The 16,837-nt window shown below is 30.9% G+C and overlaps 1 protein-coding gene and 1 long non-coding RNA gene across 4 annotated transcripts; one reads left to right on the forward strand and one right to left on the reverse strand.

Moving 5' to 3' along the window:
• Positions 1-4,422: 4,422 nt before the first annotated feature.
• LOC145093661 (uncharacterized) lies at positions 4,423-6,637 on the reverse strand. Its single transcript, XR_013703018.1, has 2 exons — positions 6,248-6,637; positions 4,423-4,576 (listed from the first exon to the last, which is right to left on the reverse strand). It is a non-coding gene; the product is annotated as an uncharacterized LOC145093661 (long non-coding RNA).
• Positions 6,638-8,358: 1,721 nt separating this feature from the next.
• LOC145093662 (putative receptor-like protein kinase At5g39000) lies at positions 8,359-16,563 on the forward strand. Of its 3 annotated transcripts, XR_013703019.1 has the most exons (5): positions 8,359-8,514; positions 9,483-9,673; positions 13,449-14,360; positions 14,503-14,596; positions 15,484-16,563. XR_013703019.1 is itself a non-coding variant. In XM_079031870.1 (4 exons), exons 2-4 carry the CDS (start codon positions 9,485-9,487, stop codon positions 15,541-15,543), a joined length of 1,161 nt encoding a protein of 386 aa, XP_078887996.1. In that variant the 5' UTR covers positions 8,359-8,514; positions 9,483-9,484; the 3' UTR covers positions 15,544-16,563. The 3 variants fall into 3 exon arrangements, 2 of the variants coding, with proteins under 2 accessions (XP_078887996.1, XP_078887997.1); XM_079031870.1 differs by lacking the exon at positions 14,503-14,596; XM_079031871.1 differs by lacking the exon at positions 15,484-16,563 and having other exon boundaries at positions 14,503-14,699.
• The last annotated feature ends 274 nt before the right edge of the window (positions 16,564-16,837 follow it).

Consider the following 16,837-nt stretch of genomic DNA (forward strand, 5'->3'; position numbering starts at 1 on the left):
TTGAAAAATGAAAAAGCACAAGGGTTGTTTCTATCATATTTGCAAACCAAAAAACAGGGACCATTTATGTCATTTGTCCACACTATTACAAAGGGACCATTCATTTAATTCTACAAAGTAAAACATAGGGACCATTTTATAATTAATATACAGGGACCAATTCTATGAATTTTGAAAAATAAAAAAGCACAAGGGTTGTTTCTATCATATTTGTAAACCAAAAAGCAGGGTGAAACATCCCAAAATACGACCCAAAAATTTTTGTTTAAAATTACTAAAAGTACTAAAATAACATCACAAAATAAAACCCATACGTCAATGTTTCAAAACAGTAACTAATAGTTATGTAGAACTGTATCAATCACATTTATGAAAAACTAAAACATCTCCCAGGACTGCTGAAACTGTGGTGTATGCGATGCCATCAACCCGAGCTCTTCCCTTTACTTGCGGAAGTACCTGAAACCAAAACTGAAACTGTAAGCACGAAGCTTAGTGAGCTCCCCCAAACTACCACATACCATACAATACATATAAACACATACTAGGCCTTGCCCACTGCATCGGACCAAAGTCCAGAAACTGCATCGGACCGAAGTCCGGAACTAGCCAGGGCCTTGCCCTCTGCATCGGACCGAAGTCCGGAACTACTGAGGCCTTGCCTCCTGTATCGGACCGAAGTCCGGAATTGACTGCATCGGACCGAAGTCCGGAACTAACTGCATCGGATCGAAGTCCGGAACTACTGATCATAGCATAGCACCAACATATCAACTAGCATGAACACATAAATAGCATACTGGATCGGGCTGTAACCCGGAACATATAACACATAATCCTGTCTGAGCCACGAAGGCTTCAAACATAATAAAATATGCATCGGACCGAAGTCCGGAAACTACTACTAGCTATACGGGCCGGCATTGTGGCCTTAGACCCGTTCCTATTGGAAGGAAACTCACCTCGTGATCTGGCTGATGAGTGTATGGGTCTGGAAGCTATCTGTTGCTGCTTCGGTATCTCCCCGGCTACAATTCCACAAATACACTCAATCAAAATACTAATAACTGCATTGGGGTAAAATGACTCTTTTACCCTTGGCTAAGTTAACTCTCCTGGTCAAGGTCAACTCTTCTGGTCAAAGTCAACTCACAGTTGACCTGACTCGCTGAGTTGGGCCGCCAACTCGCCGAGTCCCTACTCTCATTTCTTAACCTTGCATGCTGCTACTCGTCGAGTATGGCTTTAACTCGACGAGTTCTCATTTGATTCAAAAACTCAGACTATCTGCATCCGACTTGCCGAGTTGTATGAACAACTCGACGAGATGTATGAACAACTCGACGAGTTGTTCTTGAAATTATGAAGATTGCCTTAGACTCACCGAGTTGTATGAACAACTCGTCGAGTCCTTCCATTACTGAGTCTAACCTCCGACTCACTGAGTCCATTCCACTACTCACTGGTCTCCACTTGGAATCACTAAAAGGGGAAGGATCGGGGACTCGCAACTTGACTCGCCGAGTCCGAAGAACGACTCGCCGAGTTACATGCATGAAATTAATAAAAACTCGATTCTGTTCAAAACCACTTCATACAATACATAGATCTGAGTTCCTAAGGCTGGTTTACCACGTAAAGTTCCCAACTTTACGTGTACAAATGCATAAAAAAGGATATAAAGGCTAAAAAGGCACTTGGAGGAGTAGATCTAGGGCTATCATGCAAAATGGCTTCATAAAGTTGATAGATCTACGTTTTTGGGACTGAAACATGGCTAGATCCGAAAGCTAATCCATCCAATATGATTTATCTACTAAGAACAAGCTAAAGAATTGGCTAAATATGCTCATAAAGGAGAATCAATCATCAAAACTGGAAGAAACCGAATATTACCCCAAGATACTCTGAAATAGGTGCAAAAACATGGATCTCCTTCTTTTCCTTTGGATCTAGCCTCCTTCTTCTCTTCAAAACTTCAAGATTTAAACAAGAAAAGCTCAAATACTCAATGAAATGGTTAGGGTTTGCCAAATAATGCTTTGAGGGTGAAGGAGACGAGTTTGGGGGCTCATAAGGTGGTTTAAATAGGGTGCAAACCCGGGGATTTAGGGTTTCTACCTGGCAGGCCGACTCGCCGAGTCCCGAATATGGACTCGCCGAGTCGCCGATCTATACGCTGCCCAAGATCACGACTCTACTCGACGAGTCGGGCCATAGACTCGTCGAGTCCCTCTACAAACTTCTAAAATAAATAATATAAAGCAACATACCAGAGACGGGTCGTTACACAGGGACCATTTCTCTCATTTGTCCACACTATTACACAGGGACCATTCCTTTAATTCTACAAAGTAAAACATAGGGACCATTTCTATACATTTTGAAAAATAAAAAACACGGTGCTTAATAAGACAGTGCAATCATGTAAAACAATGAACAATTGTAAATCTTATGGTTGAATATACTTGTGTGCTATAGCCTATAAGTCTATAACATCTTACTTTCTTTCTTTTTTCTATTACAACATTGTACTTTCAGTTGTTTCTTGTTAAGGCATCGTAGTTTAATTCTTTAAAAATATGTACCCAATAATACCAATCTTAACCAAATACAAAGCAAACTTTTATAAGAAGAAATGAGAGTATGATGCTATAATAAACAAAGTAAAAAAGTATATTGCTATTTCTTGCATGTTAAAGAAACTAAACTTCACCAGTGTTTTAATGTTTTACTAAAACTAAATTTAATAGAAGATTAAAACATGGTTAAATAAAGAATTTTTTTACTAAAATCATCATTTTGTGGAAAATAATTAGGCTTCTCATAACATAATGGTAATCCAATAAGTAGGAGGTCTGCATTTATCCATACCAATACTTTACATGGAATGTATGAATAAAATTACCATTTTACCCTTAAGAGTTACATTTAATTTAATTTTCTATCTTATATGGAAAGTTATATGAGAGAAGTTGGGTAAATTTGTTACCTATTTTGACTGAGTATGTTGCTAGTAGGTTGCTAGTAGACGGCACAGCTTGTCCTGTTCAAACGCGAACAGATACAAATGCTCTACTAGTTAATGTTTTAGGAGTCATTTTCGACCTAACTGCATAGGAGAATAAGAATGTATGAATAAAATTACCATTTTTCCCTTAAAAGTTACCATTCATTTCCGTTCGTTAAAATTGTTGTCAGATACAATTTTAACTCAAATCGAGGCCCAACCTCCTTTAGATCAATGGATTTAGGACCTCCACTTTGCTTTATATTTATTTATAAAGAATTACATTTAATTTAATTTAATTTCATTAAAATCATGAAAGAGTTGCTTTGTCATTTGACAATACTACAAAATTGGTCTTGTTGACAGGTGACATTGTCTAAAGATCTTTGTCATTTGACAGTCTTATGTTCTCGGGAGCTTCAATTTCCAAGGCATGATTTGCATGGTTTCCATTGCTTAACACTCGATGCCTCAATATTTTTTAAAAGGTTGCTTTCAAATTTACTGATTCACTTATCAATATACTACAAAAAACACATATACTAAGAAGCATCTTAGTGATGTATAAACAAGAAAGTATTTATATGAAACCGATTCTTAATTGTTGTAGGAGAAATGAGCTTCATTGGGTTGCTAAATAAGCTTCAAACATTGAGGATTTAACAGACGTCATTAGAGCCTCATTGTCTGTCATGTCTAAGAAATGGTCTAATGCCATGCACAAATTTCATGACAAATTTGATTCCATCTCTAGTCTCATTTATGACCATGGTAACTACTAACAACCCTAAAATCAATCACAATTGACAATTCCATTCAGATGATTGTTAACTTTTTCTTGCTTATCAAACACAGGACTGGACTTAACGCCATAAGAGGAGTTTCTTAGCCCTTTAGGAGGGTCCCGCACCAGTCCAGTTGTTCACCAATTTCTAAGGCCTCTACAAAATCAAAATTTGGGATAAAGCTTTCATTGATGAAAGGTTATTATTAGCAGGGTCTTAAGCGGATAATGAAATGTGGGGCTGGAAAGGATCTTCAGGTTATTGTTCTTGAACATTTACAGGTAAGAATAAGATTGAGATTGTTTGATGTTTGTAGTTTTTTTCTTCAGAAATCAGATAGGGCTGGTAGGATAATTTTTTATTAAAATATAAATATGAGGTCAATCCTTTTTCATAAAATTAACAAAATGGTTACTTATATGGACAATTCATGGCCAAAAAACATTGAGAAACAGTAAATAGGAATGAAAAATGCAAGAAGACTTTTTTTGAAGTGATAAAAACTATAATTTCTAGAGTAAGGTTAGGGATAGTTTTCATAGTTAATTTAGGGATAGCTTACCCAATGCCTTAATGTACCTCCCAAGAGCTATAGGAATACTGATTAGTTTTAACGATAAGATAATAGATAGAAATATGTAGTCATCACTGAGATGAAAAAAATGAAATCAATCTAAAGTTCAAATAAATACATAATTAGTATTATCTTTTTATCACACAAATAAAAGGTTAGCTTTTCACTAGAGACAATCTTCTTTCGACTGATCCAACTCTGAAGGTGCTACAAGAACAAATACATAAATAAATTAGTGAATTAATGTGTTTAATCATACATCATCAAGGTATGAAGAAAGAAGATAAAGAAATGAAATCAAACTAAAGATCAAATAAATACTTACTTATATTGTAGATAAATTGCATGAATAAGAAAAGGGAAGTACATTGTGGTTATTCTAATCTTGAAAACAGCACAAACGCTGAACTTTTATTTTGTACTTGAAAAGGTGAACTTTTATTTTGAACTTGAAAAACAACATAAAGGTTGAACTTATAAGATAAGATCCATGAATTGCAATTACTTGAAAGTTGATCTTAATTTTTGAATTGATATCACGAAATAAGCCCAAGTGTAGGCAAACAGAAAAACATGCAGGTGCTTGCTTAATCCAGTTGTGTACATTGACTAACGGTTTTACAGATGTATAATTTTTTTTTTAAAATAGCTTACCAAAAGATGGTACAACTAGTTTTATTGTTAATTTATACATAAAAAAGCACAAATTTAATTAGTTTTTTGCTTTTTCACACCCTTCTTGATATAACCTAGAACACTTTGTTCACAAAATACCCTTCCTAACTTTTTTTAATAATAATTAATGATGTTTTGTTAAAAAAATAATAAATAAAAAATATTTTGTGTAAAAGGGTCATTAGAGATTTCCAGGTGCAAACGAGATGCAAGGGTATGCATACATCTTGACTCATCCTGGAACACCATCAGTTTTCTATGATCATATTTTCTCTCACTACAACTCCCAAATATCTACACTTATCTGTATCAGGAATCGCAACAAAATTCATTGTGGTAGCATGGTTAGTATCATAATATTTGTTTCTTGTTAGATTAGACGTAGGTGTTGTTTGGGATGACTGGAATGGAATGGTTGATTCTATTGGAATGAAGAAAAAAAACTGTTTATTTTTGTTTTGTTATGCCTGGTGGAATGGAATGAAATTTTGTAGTATTTGTGATGTAGGTTGAAATTAGCAAGGCAGAAGGAGACGTTTATGCAGCAATTATTGATGAAAAAATAGCAATGAAGATTGGACCAGACCACTTTGAACCACAACAATTGGGCCCCACCAATGGTGTTTGGCTGCTGAGGGCAATGATTACAAGGTCTGGGAAGCATTATAAACTCATGGTTATCAACATGTAAACACATGTTTTTGCTTAAGTATATACGACATATGTGAGAAAAATATAAATTAAGGAGATTCTGGGTATAGGACGCTAGTGTTATTACAAGAAAGGTGAATATGTATTTATACATTTCTATATACTAATAATTGTAGTTACTTATCTAATGGATAATTAATCATATCAATATCTAAAATATTATTATTTATTTATTTTGTATTTCTATATCATTTCATAAATATTTAAATACTATGATACCAAATAAATACGATAATTAGTATTCTCTCATACGAAAAAATACAATCTGAATGAATGGCATTCTTTCTTCTCTAATCCAAAGGAAAATTATGTTACAGGTTCAAGAGTTACTTATCTTAATAGACTAGATGATCATACTATGGAATACAGGTGTATAAATGAGAAGGTGATTCAACTTGATTCAATGTGATTGTCAAACTCAGTTAAACCTAGAAAACGATGTTGATAGTCACTCAATCAATTGGCTTATCAGATGATGCGATTATGAAGTACCAGTTCGACTTCGAGTTTGACTTCAAATGGAGAACAGATGTGCGTCAATGGGAGGGTGTGGAGGACAATGGAACGACGACGATGGAACGCCGACCTAGAAAACGAAGTTGATAGTCACTTAATACAGATCATGCGAGTATGGAGTACCTGTTTCACTTCGACTTTGACTTCGAGTGGAGAACAGAGGTGCGTCAATGGGACCGGAGGGTGTGGAGCGACGATGGACTGACGATGATGGTCCGGGGACGATGGGTCGGGGCGATGCTGTCAAACTGGAGATTGTTGGTGTATCGATTTAGGGCAAAAAAGATGTGTTAAATCGATTTAGGGCATAGTACTCTCTATCGGCCTTGTTTATCCTCCTTACGAAACCAATTAATCGTGTTTACAAAAAATTATCTGTATAATTAACTTGGGAAAACTTAATCAACTATAGTCAAAATTAGTCAAGTCTCGTCAAAATATAAATACAACTAGAACTTTTTCTAACGTGTTTCTTTTTTTATTTTTTCAACTTTTTCCAAATACTATTATAGTAAACATGTTTGATAAGGATCCATCAATAATGTAACGAGTCTTTACAAAATTATGAATAAAAAGAAAACAAAACTGTAGTTATTTTCAAAAATAAAAAATATTAATTAAAAATATTTTAGTTTTCATTAACTGAAAAAAAAAAATATATATATATATATATATATATATATATATATATATATATATATATATATATATATATAGGTTCAGGTTCATTTGAGATCATTCTAATTTTGTGAGACCATGAGACCAAATCTAAAAATAATTTTAAAATGCAAAATAAATGGAAAAATCCAAAAATTCTTTTTTTAAATGTTATTTTCGAAACTTGAATTAACTAAAAAAAATATAAAAATATATAAAAAAAAAAATTCCGTTTTTTTTTTTAAAAATACGTGAAATATTCTAAATAGAATATTTCACTGACATATTCTAAAAAATAATTTTAAAATGCAAAATAAATGGAAAAATCTAAAAATTCTTTTTTTAAATATTATTTTCGGAACTTGAATTAACTAAAAAAAAAATAAATAAATAAAAAAAATCTATTTTTTTTGAAAAATACGTGAAATATTCTAAATAGAATATTACACTGTATATATTCTAAAAATAATTTTAAAATGCAAAATAAATGGAAAAATCAAAAAATTCTTTTTTTAAATATTATTTTCGGAACTTGAATTAACTAAAAAAAAATAAAATAAAATAAAATAAAATAAACAAATGCGTCTCACGGTCTCACAAAATATAAGTGGTCTCAAATGAACCTAACCCTATATATATATATATATATATATATATATATATATATATATATATATATATATATATATATATATATATATATATTGACTATTACTTTATAATCACTAATTGTTTTTTTCTTGTAATTCATCAGTGACCACTATTGAGTGGTCACTAATTGTTTTTTCCCATTTAAAGAGTAGGCGTGTAGTTCTAAATAAGTGATCATTATTTTTTGTCACTAAACCTCTAATAGAATTACTACTTTTTTTGTCATGAAGCTTCTTATATATTGATCATTATTCTTAGTCACTACATAGTTAACATAGTGACAATTATTTTTAATCACTAAATAGTTCTTATGATATGAAACAAAAATAGTTTCAATTTTTTTTGCATTTTAGTGATCGAGTTAGTGACCACCACATATAATTCGTCATAAAATTTGTAGGATTATCAAAATTCAATGACCAATTAGTAGTTACTAAAAGATGCTTTCAGTGACCTAATGTTAGGTCGTCACTAATAAGGACTTTTCTTGTAATAACCTATATTCATCGATCTATGAAACCATTTCGTATTAAAATGTCATTGCATAAAAGTAGTAGACAAGTATATATGCCGGTTCACTTTTTTTTTATTAAATTATATAGATAACGAACCTGATACTCATCACTTAGTAATGGATTAATATTAAACGAATAAATTGTTGAGCCGTTGCATGTGACTTGTGAGAGGGATAGCCACCAGGTTAAAAACGAATTAATTAGCAAGAATCAGGTGCCTCCCCCATTGTTAGAGATTCTATATCAACTTTGTGATTTCTATATCAACTTTGTATTCTGAGTAATGGATATTAACGGAAAGCTGTTTCTTCTGCCTAATATCTCTCTCTATTCCTTGTTCTCCACTACTATTTAGTTCAGTGAATTAATCTTTTTTTGAGACTAAGTGGCGTTCATCGTATTAATAATTTCTTCAATTTGGTACTTTCTCGTTAATTTCCCCTTTAACTTTTTTGTTGTTGACTCGGGATATATATATATATATATATATATATATATATATATATATATATATATATATATATATATATATATATATATCCCGAGTATATATAAGTTTACGTATTCAAATCCATCGTAATACATCGTTTTGTTTGATATATATTTATTATAACGTTCTTTAACTTCAACCCAAACTTGATTACTTTCAAGATATTTTAAATTTCACTATTATCTTCATCTTACATCACATTTTTTTACCGAACATGTAGTAGGCTATATATATTATAAATGAAAATCAAAATTATGTAAGATGAAGACAATTGTGAAATTTATAAAAATCTTGAAAATAAAACAAGTTAGAAATTGAATTATAAGAATATTGGACGATTATAATGTACATATGATATAAAATGACGTACTATGGTAAGTTTAAATACCTCAGCTTTTATATGTATATATATCAGTGTTGTAAAAATCCTGATTAGGTCCCGATTAATCACATGGCGCCACTCGACCGATTACAGAGCGCCTAGCGATTAATCCATGCATATAAAATGATTGAAACAGTAGAACCCGAAGATATTTTAATACTTTGAAGAAGTTCTATCTCAATATAAACTATTTGAGGTATTAATTATTAATGTTGTATTTATCATATTAACCTATTTTGTTATGATATTAGTGGTATTTATGAACTTTTATATGATATTAATCATATTTAACTTTTTAATATCTATCAAATTAGCAATTAATATTCCCTGATTAATCCCTCGATTAATCTCCGCTTAGCTGATTAATCCCTTAACCCAAATCCACCGACTATCTAACGACGAACGATTTTTATAACCTTGATATATATATATATATATATATATATATATATATATATATATATATATATATACTATTGGTCCAAGAATCATTATTGATTATTTAGTGTTTTGTAGGGATGTTGAATTATAATTTTCACGAGAATTTGGAGGAAGTGCATCAGAAGCATGATTCTGGAGCGGCATTACACAGATGGGGAAATAATACCAGGGATATTGTCATAAAGCAGCCAAAACGAAGGGTTCGTTTCGCTACTAACCTCCCCAAGCTCAACAATGATGCTGCTGCTATGCCCCGGACGAAACAGGTCAATCGTCTTATTTTACAGCATCTCTTTCACTCTTTGGGACATTTTAGGATCCTCATCGAAGCATACCCCCGACGAACAATTAATCATTAATTCTATGATTTCTTTAGTTTATTAATGTGTGTGGACTTAATGCTTTCCATGTTAAATCTAAATACAAAAATAAACCAAGTTCGCATCTGAAAATACAAAATTATGTCATACATAAATACTAGCTACCTACACTACACTTTTTTTTCAACAGAATAATCAATGTATATCTAAATTAGCTATAGCTTATGTATATATTAAAAAAAAGAATAAAAAAAATAGAAAATAAGAAAGATAAGATTCATATCCTTATGACAATCCTGTGTTTCGATTTAGTGGATTTATTAATGAACAATTTCAATCTTTCAATGTAGTTTTCTGTATTAAATTTCAATTTGAAGACCTAGAAGTAGTTGCTAAAATATTCTTATACATGGTTTGTGGTGCAAAATTAAATTTATAAAATTCCATAAAAATATATACAAAGCTTAGCATAAGCTCTAATAGTGGATGCAAGAAAGATGGTAGAGAGATTTTATCGCATTTTGTTAAAACTATGTAGTTTTGTATGGTTCTTTATCTAACGTTAGGTAAATGACAGCCACATATTTTCTAAGCCTATATATATATATATATATATATATATATATATATATATTTTCTAACTCCATAATACTACATCGGTTTGTATCATAATTACATTGTAATTACCTAAGGTTTTTTAACTTCAACCCCATAACTTGATTACTTCCAAAATCTTTGAACTTTCACCAATATCTTTCTTTTACATCACGTCTTTCTATCAAATACCACTTAATGGGCTTCATATCCTACCACTACAAATGAAAAGATGTCGGAGAAATATAATGATAAATTTCCAATATTTTTTTGAAGTAAATCAAGTTTAAGTATGAAGTTTAAGAACCTTGGATGATTTCAATGAAAATTTAATGCAAAATAATGTAGTTTGATGAAGTTAGGTACCTAAGCTTATATAAGGTTGTTAGGTATATTCACTTTACCATATATATATATATATATATATATATATATATATATATATATATTCAAATGGGAATAATTATATAATTCAGAATGCGAGAACAAATCAGGCAAATATCTTTCTTTTTACCGCAAAATCCTCCAACGTACTGACACAACGGATGAATGTAATATTGATATGTGAATAAATATATTCATATATAAATATATAAAGTATATTAATATATGAATAAGTACATGCATATTCTCAAGCAATTATTCATATATGAATAGTATCTGTTTCGTCGTCCTGATACACTGAAAAGCTTAAACGATAGATTTGCAATATGGTAGAATATACTTATCTTTATATTCACATATCAATGTTGTATTTATCTGTCGTGCCTGTATGTTGGAGGTTTTTGCGACAAATAGAAATATGTGGCTTAGATTTGTTCTTCTGTTTTCGATTTCATAATAATTCTCATTTGAACTTTCTCATATATATATATATATATATATATATATATATATATATATATATATATATATATATATATATATATATATATATATATATATATATATATATATATATATATATATATATAAAATAGTTAAATAGAGAACCATTAAAAATAGTTTTCCAAGAAACTAAACATTTTTTCAAGTTATAAAATTTATTTTCTATTGTAAAAAAACCTAAAATTATCCAAATTCATAACTTCACATTGTGAATTCAAATATATTTTTCGGATTCACCGTGTGAATTCAGATTCATATTGTGAAGCTACACAGATTCACATTCTGAATTTGCCGAAAAAAAGTATTTTTTTTTCAACAAATTTGATATCATTGGAAAAAAGGATTAAAAGTTATCAATTTATGTATTATTAGTTTTTTTTTATTGAAAACAAGTAAGCTTTAAAAGTTGAAAAAAAAGATTGGTTCATTGGTTTATTGGGATCTGATTTCTTAACTTTAAACTCATAATTATGTTCAGATTAAATTATATTTGTATAGTTCTCTCTCTTACCTTTTCGGGAATATAAAGATCTTATTCTAATGATTTGTTGATTTTATATTAATTTTACAAGTTATCAAGTTTGAGATGTTACTTTCTGGACCTACTTGTAAAGGTGGTAGCCTTTAATATAGTAACATATAAGTTAATTATTACGAAAAATTCATGGTATACTAGACAATATACCCTAACCATAGCCTCTAACTTTTCATGAATTGGAGTTTTGTAAAATTAATTATGTATGTCACAAGTTAATGTATAATTTTAATCGTTTACCACACCACTCTGTACACAAAGAATGACATTAAGCCCTTGATATGGAAGAAACTATACATCCATATCTAACTAGGATTTATAATTTTGACATTTTGACTTTCAATGAATTTATTATAATTTTTAGAAGACAATGCATGAAATATGTGACCACACAGACCAATCTGAGAAGATTAACCATTTTACGCTTCAAGGATTTGGAATGATGAAAAACAATTCAAATTTTGCAAAACGAAGGCACACTAAGTTTTCAAGAAACTAATTCTCATGATTTTTAGGTAATCTGATTGCCTTGTACGAATTTTTGAAGTTGAATGGAAGATTTGGAAAGATTGGTCATAATAATTTTTATGTCACTTTTGGTGTCTCATTAGGGACTTACTGGTTAAGCTTCAGTTTTTGCACTGTAGGCATCATAATTGGTTACATATAAGGTTTCCAAATTGTATTAATCTTCTTTACTCCAAGGTCTTAATGCATGAATTTATAGAAATATGAAAATAAGTCTTTACTATCCATTTAAATATTTACATACTTCAAGGTCAAACTTCCATCTTAACCCATTGAGCCCTTTATGACACCATAACTAGAAATTAAGGCCTTATACAGAACCACCACTTTTTTTTTTTTTTATCTAATGGTGGTGTTGTGGTGGTCAATGGTAGTCTTATCTTTGTTTTAACAACACATACCAGGGAAAAGAAAACAAAGAGAAGAATTTATAGGAATGAAAGTAACACAACATGGTTACCTCAAACTCATATGACAACGTTGGAGTTACCTCCTCCCATTCTCCCTTTTCCTCCCTTGTTCTTCTTCTCATTTTGCTAAATCTCCCACTCAAATCGTGTGTTTAGGGTTGAACGTTTATCCCTAATTATGTGATTATTCTTATTAATTTATAAATCTGCTTCCTGAATTAGTAACGAAAAAATGTGACATTACATGTACCCAACATACAAGAGTGTATAATGTTGAAGTGAATAGTTAATAAAATTCCTCGGTATTTATCGTAATATATATATATATATATATATATATACTAGCCGTTTACCCGCGCCAAGCGACGGGTGTGACAATGGTGGTTGAATGTTGAAAGATGAATTAAACCCTAAAATTGGAAACATCAGCGATATATATCCAAGATTTGTGAACAGAAATTGCGAGATTTGGGAAAATACGAAGATAAGGAATGAACTGAGTCAAAGTAGCCTAAGAATATGGGATAAGATATTTGACATTTTCAACTGTTGACCATATGTACTCTACTCTTTTTTTAATGCATAAATTGATTGTACAAATGTATTGTATGTTTGTACGACTTAAAATTCAGCATTTGACCAAAAATGCTTTATAAGGTTATTACGATATATATATATATATATATATATATATATATATATATATATATATATGTATGTATTGTGTTGAATATTAATTATTTTATATTATTATGTTCCATTGCAGCAACTAACTGACCTCAAAATACCCTTCCATGTAATAAAAGATTGTACCCAAGACTTTAGTGAAAGAAACTTCATTAGGAAGGGTGGTTATGGAAAGGTCTATATTGGGATCCTCACATGGACAAGTCATGTAAATCGATTGGTTGCTGTAAAGAGGCTAGATGTGACCGGATTTCAGGGTAACAAGGAGTTCCGTACAGAGGTTACAATGCTTTCAGAGTATCAACACAAAAATATTATAACACTTATAGGGTTTTGTGATGATAACAATGAAATGATCCTTGTTTATGAATATGCAATCCATGGAAGCCTTGACAAATATTTAAGTGATAGTACCATGGCATATACACTGCCATGGCACATAATTCTTAAAATATGTGTTGGTGTTGCTTCTGCATTAGACTATCTTCATAACCAAGTGGCCGAAAAACATAGAATAATCCATCGTGATGTGAAAAGCGCGAATATTTTGTTGGATGCAAATTGGAATGCAAAACTTTCCGATTTTGGGTTAGCTAGAATAGGTTTAGCAAATCAACAAAATACCTTTGTGATCACTAACCCTGCCGGCACATATGGTTATATTGACCCACAATATGAAAGAACAGGGTTTTTAACAAAAGAGTCGGACATTTATTCGTTTGGTGTGGTTTTGTTTGAAGTTATGTGTGGAAGGTTGGCATGTGTTTTTAACTACCATGATGAGCGTCGGTTCCTACATCATTTAGCTAAAATTCGGTACAAAAATGGAGAGTTGGATAAGATTATTAATCACAGCATAAAGATAGAAAGCAATACAAGATCATTAAGCAAGTTCTCAGCTATTGCATACCAATGCTTGCATAAAACTCGAGAAGAACGACCTACAAGTGCTGAGATTGTAATCCAACTTAAGGAAGCCTTGAAAATTCAAGTAAGTTTGAATATTATTTTTATGTTTCTTTGATTTAAATTGTAAGGACATGATGTTATATCTACTGTTCAATTTGATTAGATGCTAGATGTTTATATTTGTGTAAACTAAGATGGGCTCCTTTTATCCTTGAATTTTGCAGATAAATGATGGATAACCAACCAAAACATCAAAGCTAGGGAGGAATTGATGAATAAGTAAAACTTAATTTTATGGTTATCTAGGGAAATAGCGAGGTAACACAATTCTATAGTTTGGCCTTCTACAAAGTGAAAAAAACATTGTCAAGATTAACAACTATATATTTCATTCTATATATAATATGTCCTTACCTATAAACCTTCATTAACTCATAATCCTCAATAGCAGCACATGATGCTACCACATAAGGTAGTTCACCCAATTAACTTGTTTTAGGAAAAAGGTGTGATATTGGTCACTAGAAGTTGAGTATTAGACTTTATATGGAATGGAACATTCATCGTATCATAATAATTACAATTGAAAAAACATAACACATTGGATAAAATTAGTTCTTATATGATATTCCACACAGTTAATGGATAAAAGGATATCACAAAATTTTCACTTGAACAAGGTGATTTATATCTAGATATAAACTAATGAAAAGTCATACATATGCTCTCCGTTATGTGCCAAATTTAGTTTGCAAATGTAATCTTGTTTCTTTTCAACTACTTTCCAATGTTGTAAAAATTGTCATAGGTGGTCGGCTAGGTGGAACCTGTTGGAGTAATTCAAAATCTAGGACAAAAATAATCCAGAGGTATTTTGGGAAATTTTAGGAAATCTTTCCTAATTTAAAGTTTTAGAATTCAGTTATGTCTAGTGTAAGTGGGGTTATGTTTTTAATGTTTTAGTATTTTTTATTATGATTTCCTCAATAAAGCTTAGAAACAAAGCAATTTTCCTAGAAATTTATTTGTTCCTTGTTCTTCTTCCATTATCATGTGTTCTTTTGTTTTAGTTCTTATTGTGTACCTTGGATCAAGGTAATTTCTAGATTGTTTGATTGCATTTGGTATCAGATCAAACCATATTCACCTGTTTTTATTGATATTGATGGACAAAAGAAAAATGGCTTGTTTTCTTTGTTAACCAGGAGCAATTACGTTATCTTAGCAATAAAAATGAAGGCTCGATGCAGGCTTTAGAAGTGTAGGAAACAATTAAACGAAAACACCCTCAGAATCCGGTTGGTTTCAAGAACGATAGGGTTGTGATGGCTATCACATTCCAAGCAATACCTGGTTATATTTTGTTGTCTTTAGCGAAGAAGAAGACAACAAAAGACGATTATGACACACTCAAAACTATCTACATGGGTGTTTGTCACAACCCCCGATTGAGGCGGTGGAACAAGTCGGACTGCGCGACTTAGTTCATGGATCACAAGTAAACTGAATGTATAGCACAAGTACAATAATAAACAAACAATAGTTGTATTCCATATTTAGGTTTGAATACAAGGTACTTATAGATAATAATATAGTACATAAATTGCCTTAAATAGTTAAGCATATATAACAAAAATCTAGAAAGCTTGTTTTGAGGGTCAACACAAGGTTGGTGAGAGTTACATGTTTTCCACTAGAGTAGTAGTGATACTTTTAAAATGATCGAAAAGTATTTTCATTGTAAGGAAAACAATACTTAAAAATGAGTTTGTAAATAGCCTTTAAAGAATCTTTGAAAAACAAAAGGTGTTTTCCCACAAGTAAAACCATACTTGTAACTGTTTTGAAGTGAGAAAAACCAAGTGCATGGTTTGTAGAGAGAGAGAGAGAGAGAGAGAGAGAGACCCAATTAATATTTATAGTGAGTCCTATCACCGAGCTATGTGACTAGATATAACCCCCTACGACGCTTCATTGGACATCATGGATAAAGACTTAAGATACTTATCACTCACTTCAATTGATCCATCAACGTTGTAGCTAACAACCGCAGGTGGGGGTGTTAACCCATATAGATCTATACATATGTATCTCGCTCCAATGATTAACGGATACAGTTGAGTGGGTATACTAAATGTTTATACTTAGGTAATGATTAACATCTCAGTGTAAAAGTTATTAACTAATGTACACAAATAAAGTTTTACTATAGAAGCCGAGTATGTTCGATAAGTATATATGTAATAGTGTATAGTACTCGCTTAAATATGTTGTAAACATTACAAGGACATGCTTAACTTCCAAGTTATAACATATATATATATATATATATATATATATATATATATATATATATATATATATATATATATATATATATATATATATAAAAGTTGAATACTAAAAAGGTGGTAAACTTTTATGACATACAACTTACGACATGGTTTTTACAACATAAAATCATAACGTTGTTGAAGGTAAAATGATATATTATCTTGATTAGGGACTACTTTATGTGTAAAAAATATGTTATTTGCCAAAATAATAATTATAAATAGA

Source organism: Lactuca serriola, chromosome 3, assembly GCF_051521515.1.
Source record: "Lactuca serriola cultivar US96UC23 chromosome 3, Lser_US96UC23_V15, whole genome shotgun sequence".
In the NCBI taxonomy this organism is placed as follows: domain Eukaryota; kingdom Viridiplantae; phylum Streptophyta; class Magnoliopsida; order Asterales; family Asteraceae; genus Lactuca; species Lactuca serriola.